General features: G+C 30.5%; 1 protein-coding gene across 2 annotated transcripts in view; it reads right to left on the bottom strand.

Annotated features, from left to right (window-relative positions):
* The window catches only part of LOC129988436 (uncharacterized), a 61,764-nt gene extending 43,861 nt beyond the window's left edge, over nt 1–17,903 (bottom strand). Inside the window, exon 1 of one of the 2 annotated variants that reach the window (XM_056096664.1) lies at nt 17,694–17,903. In XM_056096664.1, the coding sequence (XP_055952639.1) occupies nt 17,694–17,707 (14 nt within the window). In that variant the 5' untranslated portion in view covers nt 17,708–17,903. The remainder of the gene's footprint in view (nt 1–17,693) is intronic. The other variant, XM_056096663.1, reaches the window with a different exon arrangement.
* Between the last annotated feature and the right edge of the window lie 244 nt (nt 17,904–18,147).

The raw sequence follows: 18,147 nt of genomic DNA on the forward strand, positions 1-18,147 counted from the left end.
GAAATATAAGTGTTCCCTTTAACCTTAAAGAGCCTTGATGCAATGCTTTTCTTAAGGTAAGAGTAACATAATTGTTGTGTCAGAAATTAAAAGAAATATTTGTCAATCTAGAGAAGAGAAAAGAAGTTCCAAGAATTATCTTCAACAATTAATAAAAATATTTTAAAAACAACGAATGACTTTCACATTTCAAAAGCTGTTTATAATTTCGAGCATTAACTTAATCAAATAAAATAGAACCACCTCATTTCTAAGATCTACCATCGGATGGATTGTGCAATTAAGAACCATTTTCAGTATACACATTTTGAAATATAAGTGTTCTCTTTAACCTTAAAGAGCCTTGATGCAATGCTTTTCTTAAGGTAAGAGTAATATAATTGTTGTGTCAGAAATTAAAAGAAATATTTATCAATCTAGAGAAGAGAAAAGAAGTTCCAAGAATTATCTTCAACATTTAATAAAAATATTTTAAAAACAACGAATGACTTTCACATTTCAAAAGCTGTTTATAATTTCGAGCATTAACTTAAGGAAATAAAATACAACCACCTCATTTCTAAGACCTACCATCGGATGGATTGTGCAATTAAGAACCATTTTCAGTATACACATTTTGAAATATAAGTGTTCTCTTTAACTTTAAAGAGCCTTGATGCAATGCTTTTCTTAAGGTAAGAGTAACATAATTGTTGTGTCAGAAATTAAAAGAAATATTTATCAATCTAGAGAAGAGAAAAGAAGTTCCAATAATTATCTTCAACATTTAATAAAAATATTTTATAAACAACAAATGACTTTCCCTTTTAAAAAGCTGTTTATAATTATGAGAATTTACTTAAGAAAATAAAATTAAACCATCTCATCTTCAAGCTCTACCATCAGTTGAATTATGCGATTAAGCACAAACTTCAATATACACATCTTGATATACAAGTGTTCTCATTTTTTTTGCTGCATTTTGCCAAAGTTAAGTGTGACATAATTAAAAGACCATTGTGTCAGAGATTAAAAGAAATATTAATTAACCTGGTGAAGTGAAAAGTACTTCAAGAATGATTTTCAACATGTAATAAAAATATTTCTTTTAAACAGATAATGAATGACTTTTCCATTCTTTTAAAAATCTATTTTTAATTATGAGCATAAGGAAATAAGGAAAATTTATATTTATGAGCATAAGGAACATAAGGAAATAAAATTGAGCCACCTCATCTTCAAGGTCTACCATCACTTGGATAATGCGATTAGGAACCAACTTGAGTATACAGATTTTGATATACAGGTATTCTCTATAACCTTGAAGAATCTTGATGCTGCATTTTTCCAAAGTTAAGTGTAACATAATTAATAGACTGTTGTCCCACTAATTAAAAATAATATTTAGTTTGGAATAAAGAGAATGGTGTATTGCGAAGAAAATATAATAACTCTTAATTACAAGCGTTTTAAATACAAGGTGATTCGTATTGAATGAGATAAAAATAAAGCACGCCTATGAACTCTGTAATTAATTTATTTTGATATATCAAATTTGCCATCTAAGTTTCTATAATTGTTCTATGCATGCCCTTCCAGTAATACGGCAAATATCTAAGTGATATTCCAGTTCCTGTCACACTCATGATAGAATATTCCCTATTAGTGAGTCTAACACGTCAGATATCCGCTGTTTCAATTGCATAAGTCCTGGGGAAGAGGAGGCACTCCATACGAAAAAAATCACTAGGGATTAGATCTAGAGACCTCGGCGACCAAGAAAGCAATGGAATATCATTTGATCCAACACGGCCAATACAGAGATGAGGCAGCCATAAACAGATGCTCCGATCTGCCCGAAGGCTTATGGAAAATCTGAATAACCGGACGCCACGACAATATTGGCGGAACTAAGGTTGAGTCATAAGGGTCATCACAAGCAGGTGCAATCCCTTCCGCAAAAGGCATATCCCCCTTTCCCTACAGCATTGGGGGATTGTCGATCTTAAATTGTTATGCCTATGTGGTGGAGCACCATCTTGCTGCAGAATGAACCCTGGAACCACTTCCACAAATTTAAAGAACTAAGAACATGTCATAGTAAATCCACTAATTAGTCGATATTTCCACGAAAAAAAAAAAGAAACAGCAGTAATTGTTTCTTATAGCGCAGAAAATACACTGATCTTTGAAGAACCACAGTGAGGTTCCATTAGGTTCTAAGTTAGGTTCTAAGTTAGTTTTCTATGCCCCACAATCGTAAATTGTGGCGATCAACTTTGTCCCATAAGCGAAAGGTAGGTCCATCCGTAAACACAAGTCTGTTCGCGAAACTAACCACTTCCAGCTTCAAATTTACATGAAAATCTTTAGGCAATGGATTGGCGATAAGATAGATCGAACAATTTCTCCTAATTGCCTCTAGGGACGATTTCTTTCCTAATAGAATATTCGCTGTTGCCAGATAAAACTTTTATAGTGGAAATAAATAAATAAATTTGTTTCTGCTAAATAAATCAACTGCAGAATTCGTACTATGCCATTGATTTTGTAACAAATTCCTTCGTATATTGATATCAACAATTTTTTTTAAAAAAATTACGAAGGATGAGATGGGAATGTCATGCTATTTGCATTTCAGTTCAGCTTACCCTTATATCTTACCTTTATATCTTTTTTTACTAGCTTAATGCAGGCCGCGGTGGCCATTTGGTAAGGTCTGGACTTCGGATCTGGAGGGTTTCAAGTTCGGGGTCCTATTCCGCCGAAGAACCACCGTGTAAGTGGGTATGGTGCGCGTTAAATCCGTCTGGCCCAAACGTCCTCCCGCTGATATAGTCTGGAAGTTTGGAGAAGGAGTGCCAGCTCAAGTCTCATCCTCGTCATCTGACCGCGGTTAAAAATTACGATGTTCGTCCCAAAATAGCCCTAGTGTTGCTTTAAAACTGGACGTTAATTGTAACTAAAACTACTGATGATGATGTCGTGTCCGCGTTACCACGGAAAGGAGGTGCAGTAGCTTCTGAGGGTAAAGACCCCTGACCACCCGAGAGCAGAAGGCAGACTTCTAGCTCATATAAAGATGACACACACACATTCGCTTGCACAACCCCTTTTTACAGGGGGGCACATTCACACACCTCACAGATAGGACACAGATGAAGAACAACCATGCCCAAACCGGGATTCGAACCCGGGACGCCCAGATCACGGGGAAGAAACTAAAACTACTAAATTAATGGATAAGAGCTCTAGAAAACAGCTTAAAATTAGATAATAATATGATTTCTTTTTGTATTGTTAGATCAATTAATTGGTAAGAAGAGCTCAGGACAGATCAAGAGGGAATAAACTGAATTGAGAAAGCAACTAATGATGATGATGCAACAAAATTAAAGACACTTCAAACTTTACGTTAAACTAAATACACATTGGTAGAGTTTTTAATAGTGAAGCGGTGGATTTTCTATTGTATAGCTTCGTCCAGTTATCACTAAGTTACTTCAAAAAATTTTAATGATAATTAGACTTTTTTTCCATACAGTAATTTTAATTTATAATTCTTTTCTACGTTTTAATTTCCTAACGCAGAATTTCAAAATGGAATTTGTTTTTTAGGGACTAATTTTTTGAAAAATTTCAGTAATTATTAATTTTCTTCATTCTATCATACAGTAAATGATAATGATAAAAAATGAAAGTATTCTGAAGTTTTAAAAGATATCAAAACTCTTAATATCATATTTTCACATTTCGTAGACGAGTTACTTTCTCCTGTCAGAGCTCCAGAGTCTTTTATTGCCGATTTCAAAAAGGTCTATTTCTTACAGTCCCTACCTTAAAAAAGCTTAATCACATCATATATGTCTCTCAGTAAGATAAATTGTTTGGAATTGTCCTGTATATTAAAACTGAGCGAAAAAATGCAGATCATATAACTTAAGTCGAGTACTTAAAATTCTTTAGAAATAGTGTATAAACCTCAAAGCAAGAAATTAATAATAATTAAACCCATTCAAATACTAAATAATACGCTTTAAATCAGGGAGGAGCACACTGAAAATAAAATGTTTTGACAGGTTTCTGTCCTTTACTGAAGAAGAAATCCGAAAGAAGTATTCGTTAAGGAATCTGAAAAAATCAGATACAGAAAGGGAAAATACGTGATTCTTCTCAGTATAAACATATGCCTGCCATGTGCACCTGCCATACGGGATAATTGATTCTACATAATCAATCTTGGATAATTCAGGTGATCCATTTAAATTAATTTCTCTCATTGGCAGCTTGCTGGTGCATTTTTTAAAAAAGAAAATGAATTGAGATTAAAATAAAAAAGAAATACCCTCTTTGTTAAAACAAGTCACGAGAGTTTTGATTTATGACCGTGGAGTGATTAATGAAACCTGATGTAATAGAATATTTTATTATTCTTTTTGCATAAAAATTCACTTGACTTTTTGTTCCGAAATTTTTGAAATGGTTTGATTATAAAGATAGCATTTGCGCGTATTTTTGTAGCTCTAAAAATAAAGAGATTGAGGATATAGTTCAGAATCTTTGGATGAAATTATAATTTCTAGTTAAGATTTGAAAATTAAAATAATTTGGAATATTTTTGAATTTTTTTGAAAAGCTATTCTCGAAAATTATTCCATTAAATTTATGGTTGCTAAATAAAGTTTAAAAGCCCAAATAATTTGAAACTTTCTTAAATTTTCTTTTTATTAGACTACTTACTCGAATTGCTTTACAAGAAATGGAAATGAGAATAAAATTCTTATATTTCAATCTGGTTTTTAAAATAAACCTTTACAATGGTAATATAAAAAAAAAAATCGGGAAAAACAAAACGTTTTACTTAATTTACTCAATCTTATACGGTTGGTAGTTGAAGGTTAGAATTAGAATTAGGTTAGAATTATAAATTAGGTAGTCTTTATTTTGTTCATTATTTGATGATGATGCTGATGTCGTGTCCGCGTAACCACGGAAAGGGGGTGCAGTAGCTTCTGAAGGTAAAGATCCCTGAGCACCCGAGGGCAGAAGTCTGACTTCTAGCTCATATGAAGATGAAATTCACACATTAGCTTGCACAACCCCTTTTTACAGGGGGCACATTCACACACGTCACAGATAAAAAACAGATGAAGAACAACCATGCCCGAATCGGGATTCGAAACCGGGAAGCCCAGATCACGTGATCATTATTTATTTTTACTTATTTATTAATTTATTTTTACTTATTTATTAATTTATTTTTACTTATTTATTAATTTATTTTTACTTATTTATTGCTTAGTATATAAAAATCCATCCATCCAGGATTTCGTTAGTTTTGTTGAAAATTTCTCTTCACTTCAGCTTTCGGGATAGGGCTATGTATATAGTAAGAAACAAAATTTTCAATAGACAGCGCATAAAAGTATTATATATATATAAAATATTATCATTAATAAAAATCCCTAATCCCTTAATATCTAGCAGATCCTTGTTGATATGTTTCGGATGACCGCTCGCACATAACTGAAATAATCTTTCATCATAAAAACTGCACTCATTTTTTAAAAGACTCAAAGCCAGTTCTGAAATTTGAATCCGGGTTTATGAACGATTTAAAGTTCTTAAAAATTTCTATCAACAAAATTAAAAAGAATAGTTGTAAAGTTACTTTCAGTCAAAAAAGATTTAATGTTGGGGAAAGCGGCAGAAAGGAATTTTGATCATTAGAAGCAACAATGGATGGTTGCTGCACATGAAAGAATTTTTCTATCTTGAGATCTTAAATGAGGAATCATTCAGAGAATATCTTTCAACTGCTTTCTAAAAGGGTGATAAAATCCCATAGAAGCATTTCGTAAAATTCAAATTGATTTATTACCTTAAGACTAGTAGCAATGGTCAATCTAGTTGAATTGTATAGTGAATCTGAATTTCATCTTTACGCTTTTTAAAAAGTCACTAAAAACAGACACTTTTAATTTTTTTTTATTTTCTCGTTTATGAAGTACAGTGGAAATATTGTTATCATCAAAAAATTTGAACTCGAGATTTTGATGAATTTTCACGTTTCAGACCTGTCTTAGTTCGAAAATTACATTTCGGGCATTATATCTGTCTTCTGTGAATATAATAATTCAAAAATGCTTTGAGTTAGAAGGATGGAAGATCAAATTTTGGATATTTCTATCAGAATTTAACTGAAATCTATTCAGATTAACTCTGTTTGTTTAGCTGTGCGAATACAAATGAACTCGATAGCTCCAGAATGCAAAAAATTAGATACATAAAATCTTGTAGAAAGATTTCATACCTGAAATATAGTTTCTGCTCAAATTTTCAACGAAATCGGTCAAAGAATTGACCTGTCTGTCCGTCTATACTCTTACGTTCATGTAAACGCAAAAACTCATAAATGAAATAACTTAAAGTAAAGAAATTCGGTATGTTTCTTGTATATCTTGTAACTACAATGTAGTTCCGAGTCATGTTTTGGTTTTATTTGTCTGCAAAAAAAGTCGCCCAAAATGCATATCCACATGATAAATTTAGTAACAATATTTAATTCACACCTAAGATCTATTCTCTGATGTCATCCAAGGTATTCGCAGCCTTAACTCAGGGTCCATAATTTTATGTAGGGATGGGGGAGTAAAATCTTAAATCTAGAGTAGATGAGAAAGTTTCGATAAACCACTCCCGTTGGTTATTTGTGAATCGATTTGTTATCGAGCAGTCGATAAGCTGCTGTAAATGAAAATTATTGGTGATATTTTGTTTCAGCATTTTTTTTTTTTTTTTTTTTTTTTTTTTTTTTTTTTTGTACACGACATTTCGTTCTTTTCTGTTAATGGATCACTATTTACTTCGATTCCATTTCAGTGATTAGTTTTGATTTGATTTTTCATAAAAATTGTGGACAAAGAAGATACCATTAAAAAGAAACAGAATTTCTAAAGTTAATGTATGTTTACATTCAAATTGTGCTGCAGCCGGCGTCCTTGCATAGGAGTAGCGCATCTTCCCCGTGATCTGGGCGTCCCGGGTTCGAATCCCGGTTCGGATATGGTTGTTCTTCATCTGTGAGGTGTGTGAATGTGCCCCCCTTTAAAAAGGAGTTGTGCCAGCGAATGTGTGAGTTTCATCTTCATATGAGCTACAAGTCAGACTTCTGCCCTCGGGTGCTCCGGGGTCTTTACCCTCAGAAGCTACTGCACCCCCTTTCCGTGGTAACGCGGTCACGACATCATCATTGTGCTACAAGTAATATTTTTGGTTTGTTTCTTAAACACTCTGCAACTGTGCTCGATGTTTTCTATGGCAACTTTCGCTACTTATTTTACGATAATCAGATACCGAGATAATGTTAGAAAATAACAACCATCCAGGCGGACTCATCTTTTAATAAGATAGGAAATGATACAGTTAAAATTATAATATATTAATTTGGCAATATGGTGTTCCCTTTTATTACTAGTATAAATATCAGAAATAATTATTTCACGATATTTACCGTTCGAATTACTAAATGCAAGTCATAGCCAGATTTTATCATTCTGTTGATTATTATTTATATAAATATTAACAGTGAGAAACAGTCATTATAAATATTTTTATTAAAGAAAAATGAGTTATGAAATAAACATGGTAAAGGATAAGGATAAGGCAGACTTTGAGCTCAAAAACATTGGCGCAATTATGAAGAGTTCATAATCATAATAAGACTTACTAAAATGTGCGTGTGCTGTTTTTGATATTCAATAAAGAATTACTATTCTATTCAAATCAATGGCATAATTTTAATTATGAATGTGAATGCATTATAAAATGAAATTTTTAAAAGAAAATAAGAACCAAATAATTATTTCATGCACAGTTCTTCAGCATTAAATCATACTGTGGTTGTTGTTTCTTATGGCACTTGCCACGGACAAGCCCGCTGTTCGAAGACAGCCGATTTAAGCCTAAGCCTCTTGTTTATATCGTAGAGCCAACTAGGGCCAAGAGTACGACTTGACTACATACACGTCATAACCCCTTTTACGTGACGGACTTCATTGACGCATTTTATTCACTCATCCACAGATCGTAATTTAGACCTAAACGATCACCCCTGATCCAGTACCCCCAGTGGTATTACTCTCGACATGGAGGACTTTGTGGCCACGACAGATTTATACGCACCAAGCACGTGGGGAATCTTCGGCCGGCGAGGTTCGAACTCGCAACCTAAGGGACGTGCATCCAACGCTCTACCAACCAATCATACTAAAAAGAGTTAAGAACCAAAGTGGGCCACCCCTAAATTTCACTAAACTGAGCTTGGTTGAATAGTATTGAGGATACCATATTAAATAGCGTGTTTTCTTTTAAACTTTGAATGGATCGGAACAAAAATGAATATAATCAAGAATAAAAAGTTGAAGTGCATTAAAAAAAGAAAAAAAAAAAAAAAGAATTTTTAAATAAAGAGTACAATTCATATTGAAATAAAAAGTATAAGAGTACCGAACATAAACAGACAAATAAAAGAGAATATCTCAAAATAAAAGGAAATTCATCAAATCTTTGAAAAAAAGTACACAATATTTATCCCAACTATTCAACAGGTTGCGTAGTCCCTGCCTTTCTACAAAAATAAAGGATGTTCACTGTCCAAGCCTACCATCGCAATACATCAATAACAAAATGGACGTAAAGCTCTAATCAACAGCAATCATTCTCATGGTTCTTAATGAGACGTCGGCATTTCGTCTGCCAACTGAGCAGCCATTAACCCACTCATCACAGGAACAGACACCCACATCTGCAGGGAAGGTCCCTTTTGAAAGTGGGTCATGGCAGGATGGAGGTTCAAGGGTGGTCGCCTGACATCACCCTCGTGATCCTGCCATTATCCGGAGGTGCTCGAGAGCAAATGATTTTTTGACGGATGCGGAAGTGAAGTGAGAAGGTCGGCCATGAATGGCGGAAGGTTAAATGCTCTCGATTCTATAAACACTTTCTATGATTACAGAGTGGCTGCAGGCAATACCGGCAAACGCTATGCACATTTTTAGGAAAGAACAGGAAAAACGATTGGTTGTTGCAAAACGAACAGACATATAAAATACCGACTGTATAGAAATTGGTTGAAAAGACAGGCAATGGTGCAAAAACAAATTTATTCGCTGGACCATAAAATGTATAATTGGAAGCTGTGTGAAAATATTTAAAGAAAAATCTCAAAAGAAAATGAAGTTTTATTGGTGTGGTTTTAAGCTGTATACAAATATTCCTTTTGTATCCGCTAAGGATGTATCATTATTTGGAGTGGTTTTCAACATAAGGCACGTGAATAATAACAAACAAAGATATTTTTAGATGCTCATACTTTATTGTTATTCTGAAAAAAAAAACATATAAAACTACCATCTTTTTAAAAAATGCTTGATAAAGATAATACGACATTGAGACGAATTTATCTTAAAAGGATGAACATAGTCAGAACTTTTTGAAAATTAAATATAAAACTCCTACGAATATGAAACATATAGTTGTGATTCATTTTATATTGACGCATTTAACTGATTTTATATTCAGATAAATTCACGAGAGCGTTTAGGCTTATTCAGATGCAACTCGTTCACGTTAAAGTTATTTTCTGATTACTGGTACGGACGGGCGAGAGATTTAAATTTTATAATAATAAATACTATAATAATAATTATAATAATTAATACTTCATAATAATTAATACTTTCATAATATTAAAATTCAAAGTCATTGTTGGTGCTGTTTTTCATTTTCATTCAGTTATATTATTCATTTTCTATCTTAAGTGCTACAGAAAATGATATTCTGCTTGGAATGTAATGGAAAACTACGTTTGAAGTATAACAGAAAATTATTTTTATAACATAAAATTTTAATATGATTCATTTGTTTCTAAGGTGAAGACTGGAAACTTTTTTAAAAACTTAATTATTTAAAATAATTTGACTCATGAAGCTTACTGTTGCTACAATGTCTATAGTTCACTACAGATTTATTTTAATTATAGTCAAATCCAAACCAAATCGTTTGGTAGAATATTAGAGTTCAAATTAATTCATTCTTCCGAATTTCTAAATACTTGACAATAAAAATGAATTAGAAAAGCAAACAAAAAAATGGGGGAAATTTTTATAGTTAAAAACCATCGTTCTTCCTTTTTTTTTTTTTTTTTGTAACATACTTACAAAACTTATTTTTATATATAGAGATGGGCTTTAAAACTTCTTAGAAAGAGGTCGATCGGCGGGGGAAAAAATGTCCTTGTATTGTTAAGGTCTAATGTTTTCACAAATTAGGTATCGAATTTTAAAATCGTAAATTTCTGATTTCTAACCGCTAAAGAAACATAATTAAATATTATTTAGGCAATACATCATAGCATTTTCATACAACAGTTGAACATACACGAAATCATGATAATACTTCTCAATTTATAATTTTAAGTATTTTCAAGATAACTTCGTGTTTTTCTTTTTGTAAAGATTTCTTGGATTTATTATAATTAATTATTTACTCGCCTTCTGAAGGGAAAAAATTATGATATTTTACACATCTATAAGCTTCCAATGGCAATACAATGCTTTAATATTTTTTGAAATTAATTATGACTTAATTGAATTAATTTCAAATGAATTTTGGTCGCTTGGATTGGAATTAAGAAAAAAACTGATAGCAAAATTCCATAATAGTTATAGTAATTGATAATGAAATGCATAATAAGAAAAATGCAGGAAATAATATAAAAATAAATTGTTTTTTTAAGATGCTAGATGTTCAAAGAAAATTATAATATTTTTTTCAAAAATCTGAAAATTAAAAAGTGTGGAGGATTTAAAATGATATTGTAAGAAAATTAAATTGCAATAAATAACATATATTAAGGATTGCAATATAGAATTCCACGACATTTTATTAAAATTATATAATAACTGAGATTAAAATTTCAATTTACTTAGAGCATTTCTATCAATTATCTCACTTTGGCAATGTTATTTTTACATACACATTTTTGATTAAAAATTCTTTCTATTTTTAATGCATTAATAAATGCATATTTTATAAAACAAAAAACAAATATTTTAATTACAATTTTCATGCTTTTCAGCAGATAAAATTTTAAATTATTTTTCTTCTTAATCTAAATTCAATGAGATTGAAATCAATAAGTTGAATTCTGAAAAATTTAAAGGAATTCAATTACATCCACAAGAACTGGAATTCTGATGTCATTTTACTTCCAAAAGAAATAAAACGCGAAATAATCATTCGTATGAAAAATGTCAGGGAGAACTTCAATTCCAGGATGCTGAAAGGATGTTTTTTTTTTTCGATATTTCACATTTACGTCAATTTAATTCTTAAGTATGCAAGCAGGGTGCAACGGAAAGTTTCCTAACGTTTTCTTGCTTTCTTCTTTAGAAACTTTTCTTGTTACCTGACCTTGTCTACTTAGCAAATTAAGTCTGCTTTAACTTTTAGAAAAAGCCTTGACCTTGTCCTATCATACTTTCTTAAAACGACACAATTTATTCGGTCACTTACTCAACCAAGTGAAACAATCAGCTGCATTTGATGATAAAGATAAGCCAACAGGGGTCCGGAATTTCCAACAGAACACAGTTATTTCAAAATCAACAGGTTTTTCTCATATGTGTCACCGTCAATGAGTGAAATTCAAGCAATTTCTTTTTTGTACTAAGCATTATTCTCTAAAGCGTGTAGAATCAATTTTATGTTGATATTCCCGTTCTTATAGATATAGGTTAGATTCCAGAAAAGCTCTTATAAAACGAATTATTTCACTGTAAAATAAAGAAATATCCGAGAGGAAATGGAATTGAAATATGCCAGGCCAAAACCTTGTTTCTTTGAATTATACGGGGTAGGAAGTGAATAACTGAAAAAAAGTGCGAAAAAATTGTAAGGAATGTTGCTGAAAGTAGCGAAAGTGGCTAAAATTGCTTAATTCTCCATTTCCATAAAATATGCGAGTGTGTCTCGGACGCAACTTACCCTAGTTTTATCGAACTGTCGCCTATTTTTTTTTTATTTCATTAAAGTTTTAATTAATTTTATATTATGTAAATTTTTAACTCATTTTATATGACTTTTTAATTAATTTTATACGAATTTTTATATGAATTTTTAATTAATTTTATACGACTTTTTATATGAATTTTTAATTAATTTTATATGACTTTTTATAAGAATTTTTAATTAATTTTATATGACTTCATTCTCAGAGAGCAATTTTCTTTTGCTTGTTATGAAAATATGATAAATAGACTTGATTTTAAAATCTATTGATATTTAATCATTTTCTTTTTTTCTCAACTTTTTCAACTACAAGCATTCCATTTGTAGATAATATTTGGCCATGTAAAAGTCAATGCCCTGAACACCTTCTTGGAGCTTCTTTTTTAAATTTCACTAACAGAAGCCAAGAATTTTTTTTATATATATTATTATTATATGATCTGGAATGCATTTGATATATAACACCTAACAAATGTCAACGGCCTAAAAATTGCCTTGGTATTTTTTTACCCTTTTCTTGACAATCGGAAGTCCAAAATTTTTCTTTATGCATGGCATGAATGGCTAATTTTTTATCAAATAAAAAGTCGCCAGTAGAATTTTTAAGGTGACATATTCAATCAGGTGAAACTGCAATGATCGCCAAAATAACTGGGGGGAAAAAATATTCGTTGGTCATTGAACTGAGGGATAGTTAAGGGACTAACCTGAACTGTGGCGAAAAGTTGTCAGTTAGGACATAATCCGAGTTACTTTAAACTATTCCTTCCAACTGGTGGCAGCTCCTTTTTTTAAAAAAAATACTGCTTATTTTCGTTCATATTGAGAAGAGAAATATTGAATGTATACTGGATACGAATTGGCTGAGCTTAACAAGTGGTTTGTTATTCTTACCTATACAGCCAAACATGAAAGAAAAAATTGTTATAAGATAATGTCTTACACAGAAAAATGTTTCACTTTTTCATAAAAGTTTGACATAGCTGCCCTTAGTTATTCACAGACTATTGCATTTGTTAGTCAGCTCTGGTCATATGTTAGTAAATCTGTTCACGGAAATCAAATGAAGCTGTCCCTTTTTCTGTTCATGCAGTGACTTTTTTCGGATCATTTTCTGGCATTGATGAAAATGTCGCCTGGCACTTTTTTTTAGTAAATGAGTTCTACGAAACCCTAAATTTCGTTTTATATGCTGTTATATGTTCCTATTTTTACGAAAACGTAGAAATTGTAATGAATTATCTCTAAGACAGATGAAACACTTGAAATACCTAAAAACCATCAATCTGATAGATTCTCAAAGGGGCGGAATCGTTCCTCGATGGGCGACGGAATTTTCAATGGAGGCGGTAGCCAGTCCAGAGATAAATCTGAAGGGTAGACAAGAGCTGAGGACCATGGCATGTTTAATTGTTGAGGAAATTAATACAATATCATGTCTGAACCAAAGTATATTTACAAGTCAGTTGCACCTGTAAATATACTGGTCAGTTGCACACCAGAGCATGGATTTACTGAATTGCATTTTTGATCCTTTCAAAAATGCTGATAAAACAGAATCATAAAATTTAGAAAAGCAATTCATAGAACTCATAAAACAGCGAAGAACTAAAAGTAAAATTCAGAAACAGATACCAAGAGTTCTTGCTTTAAAAATCAATGCCAATTTAGCTAACGACCTTATTTACATTCTAAAAAGAACAGGCTACAGAAACCTGAAAATGGTAACTTGTGGCTGGTATTAATAAAATTAGGACCCGATAACAAATTGTTAAAAGTCTACAAGTCTTAGCCCCCTTACTATTATTTTTTTCTGATTGATTTAGTACTTGTATTTAAATTTTTCACAATCAGTCTGTTACAACAATTGATTGTTGCTTTTATTTCTATTTTGTGATTCTTGATAGTTACACAGACTGAAAAATAGTTATAGTTATAAATTTTGGAACAATATTTTGATATTGGATATGATTACAGAAAATGCAGACATGTGAATTCTTTTTTCTATTGTAAAAAGGAGGGTGGTCCAAAAAGGGTTTGGAACCTCTGATCAATGTATTACCTTAAGATACAATACAGAAGCATTTACATTAACCCTTTCTAGGGCCGTGAGAAGTATGCTTCCCACTAAATTTATCAATCTTTGTATGAAATTATGTATGTTGGCATAAGTTCTGACAATTTTTTTCACAAAGACAGAAACTTAGATGCTTCAGTTCTTTATCTTACACAAAATGATGTGTCTTGATTTGTTACTTAATTATTAACTAACCAACTTAATTAATTAATCAAATTAAATTTATCTAATAAGCTAAATGAATCCCTTTTCTTATTCTAATTTCAAGCCTAAAATTATTTTAACATAATATGACTAGAAAAAAATGGCCCTTTAAAGGGTTAAAACAATAGATCCTATTCTATGCACATAAAGCCTGTTATTAATTCTTCTAGAATTTTTCAATCGAACCCCTTCATTTACAAATACACGGTTATTATACTCTATACACAATAAAAACAATTTTTCTTAAACTAATTTTTTAAAATTAAACTGTAATTAATCATTCATTAATTGCTTAATATAACCTATTTACTTAAAAGTAAAAATTGGCATCGATCCGTCATGTTTAATTATTAACAATTTAAATATTAGTACTGTTTGTTTCAGCATTCCGAGACGGCCATTTTTCGACGATTCTATCTCATTAAGGGGAGAGAAGCAGAAAGATGAGCGGATTTCCAAAATTCTTCGTCATTTTTTGACCTTGATTTTCGCCATTAAATAATTTTATGCTCAATTTTTTTCACATGTATATGAATATCGTGTTGTTTCCGACCGCATTATTTTAATTCAGTCTGTGAGTGATCGGAGTTCATTTTATTGTTAAATGTAAACATCTCCCTCCTTTCATCTTTCCTCTCACCCCTAATTTGATGAATTAAACCCATCCTAACGCTTGCGCAAAAGCGCAAAGGGTTTTAGAATCCATTGTCAAACAATATTCAAGACTATTACATTTAAACAAATGGCCATATCTGAAACCAATAGGAATTGAATCATATTTACAAAAACACAAATATTTTCCACACGTGAATATACTAGAGGCGTAATGTTTTTCCGCACGTGCAATAAATTCAACCAAACAAGCTATCATTCCGATTTGCTTCGGTAAGCGCTTTCGTTGACAAGCGCCACTTTGACAATAATTTATTAAAACGAATGCCATAGTCTGCGAATTCCCGCCATTGTAGATGCGCAAATGAATGTAAACAATTCCACGCTACAGCGTTGATTGTTTCAAAAATAAATTGAAAAGCTGTGAGTCAGACTATGACTTCTTTTATCGTAAACCATCCGAAATAAAGTTAGTTCTACAATTAAATTCCACGAAACAGTGGATAATTCGATTTTTTTTCCTTGAATTCTTGTTATCATATTTTTAAAGTATTGTCAACAATTCGAATTTATTTTAGATCATTCAAGGTCGCTTTTAAATTGGCAAAAGAAAGAAAAATATTTTTGATTTCGCAAGTTGATTTTATCCTCATATTTAGTCTTTAATGATCGTAAGTGAATGGTTTTTAAAAGTCCTTTAATTCACTAAAACGGCTTTTGTAGTGATAAAATACATTCGAACAAAAATTCCTCACTTCTTTAAATAATTTTGAAAATTTAAAGAAATTATTATAAAATAAAGAACATTTAAAGAAGTTCATATTAAATTTTTTGTATTCAAAGTATTATGCACTGCTTATTCTTTAAATTTACTTTTTTCGAAACATAACTACTTCTAAATTTTCAATTCTTATTTCTATCGCTTCCATATTTAAAATTATAAATTGTTTATTTATTCATATTATGTTGTTCATTAAAACTTAAGTAAAAATGAAAATAAAGTATAAATAAATAAATAAAATAAAAAAATAAAAATAAAACTTCATTGTAATTTTTAGTTTAAAAATCATCTTCTCTTAAAAGTTAATTTTAACACTATGATTTCCTAATTTGAATTTCTGGATAAAATTCGAATTGAAAAAAAAGTAGCAGCTTTGAATTACTGACCCTTCATCTAAGGTCCATTATACACACATTTTTTAGTAGATGCTTGATAATATTTCTTCTAGAAATATTGGAGCAAGTGATTTATAAATCTGTTCTGATAATTTTGTTAACTATTCTGGCAAATTTTGGATCAGTTATCCTGACGTCTTAATTTCTTTTTATTTACAAAAATAATTTACACTAAAACAATTTCTTTATCCGTTTGAGATAATATAAAGACTATTCAATATTATATAATTTCTCACCACTGACGTTTGCTTCATAAATTTTACGTAGAAAAATCTTTTTTTAACACTTTGAATGTAACTGTAGGAAAATTATATCGGAAGTTGAACACGAATGCTTTACATCATTGGGAGTAAATGAGAGAAATATAACATTATAATAATATAACAGTTAATATTTCAGAAATTATGAATTTGTTCAGTTTTTTTTCCCCGGTAAAAGTCATAATTTTTCCTGCTGTTTAAAATTTTAGTTTTATAATTTCAGAGCGTGAAAGATGAATTTTTAAATTGTAACCTTTTATAAAATTTGTTTAAAACTTTAATTAAACGTTTTAACATGTTCAATATAAGAATTTTATTTTAATCAGCCGCAAAAATGGCTTGTTTTCAAATTTAATGTGGTTGATAAATTTGAATGCTAAATCATTCATATAAGTTTACATCATAATGAAAATGAATACCTAGCATTCATTTCCATGAAGAAATAATGAAAAACATTTTTAAATACAGAACATCCCTGATATTACTCACCATTTTTTTGAAATTTAAAAATTTTTCATTTTAATTAGTAAATTTATTTAAAAATCATGTAAAAAACAGGATAAAACATGAAGAGAGTATTTTTTCTAGAGTATGCTTTATTAAGCATTTACATGACAGAATAATAAACTATGACCTAAAGATTATTAAATAATTAAAAAAATATTAATGAATCATATTTATCAAATAAACAACAATTTAATAAAATATGCCGCCATTTAAAGGAACACTTTTTTTTTATCAAATTTAATTAATTTAATTATTTTCCCTATATTAAAGTATTAAATGTTATAAAATCATATATAATTCAGCGAACTTAAATAAAGTAATTAACACGGAAATTTTTTCTCCAAGTCACCAGAAACATTTCATAATAGTTATTTAATAAAATTATGATATAAATTTTATCAAATAATTAAAAAGTTAAAAATACAAAATCTAACACAACTTATTAAAGTATCATATTTATCAAATAAATAACAGTTTGATGAAATATGTTGCAATTTAACGAAACATTTCTTTTATCAAATTTAATTGATGAAATTATTTTACTGATAATAAATAACATGTTAAGTTTTATAAAATCATATTTAGCAAAACTTTAGTAAAGAAAATTAACACATAATTTTTTTTCCATGTTGCGAGAAAAATTTTATAAAAGTTATAAAATAAAAACTAAAATAATTCAAACAAAAAAAATCTCGCATATCAATTTGTTGGAAAAATATTTATAATAATAACTTCATCTGTCTAGAAATTTTTGCATTTAAAAATTTAGAGCAAATCTTACGGAAGAGACCCGATTAATCACTCACCCTCCGATCTTCATTCTTGATTATCGAGGCAGAGCAACAGGTGTGACGGACGTCCGTTTGTGGCTGCGTTGCACGAGACTGATGCCCAAAATCGAGAATCTCCACCGTTCACTCTCTCCTGATCACGTGCTCGTTAACGGACGGCTATGAGATCTTCATCCGCTGCACGTTTTTCCGTTTCGGTTATTTTTGCTTTCTCCTCACAATGTACATATAGAAGGAGTGCTGAGACTGTTAAAATAAATGCAACCTTGAAATTTTGTTATGTTTAAATGCTTAGACATTCTTGAATGTGAGGGGAAAAGCCCCCCCCCCTCCTTTTTTTTTATTTGTCATAAAAGAAAGTATTGAAAAATATAAAATTGAAAACTACTATCGCAAATTTCAAGTCAATGTTTTCAATCAAGTTTCTAATGTGGGAACATTAGTATTTTTAAGTCATTGTTTGTCTAAA

This window comes from Argiope bruennichi, chromosome 10 (assembly GCF_947563725.1).
Source record: "Argiope bruennichi chromosome 10, qqArgBrue1.1, whole genome shotgun sequence".
In the NCBI taxonomy this organism is placed as follows: domain Eukaryota; kingdom Metazoa; phylum Arthropoda; class Arachnida; order Araneae; family Araneidae; genus Argiope; species Argiope bruennichi.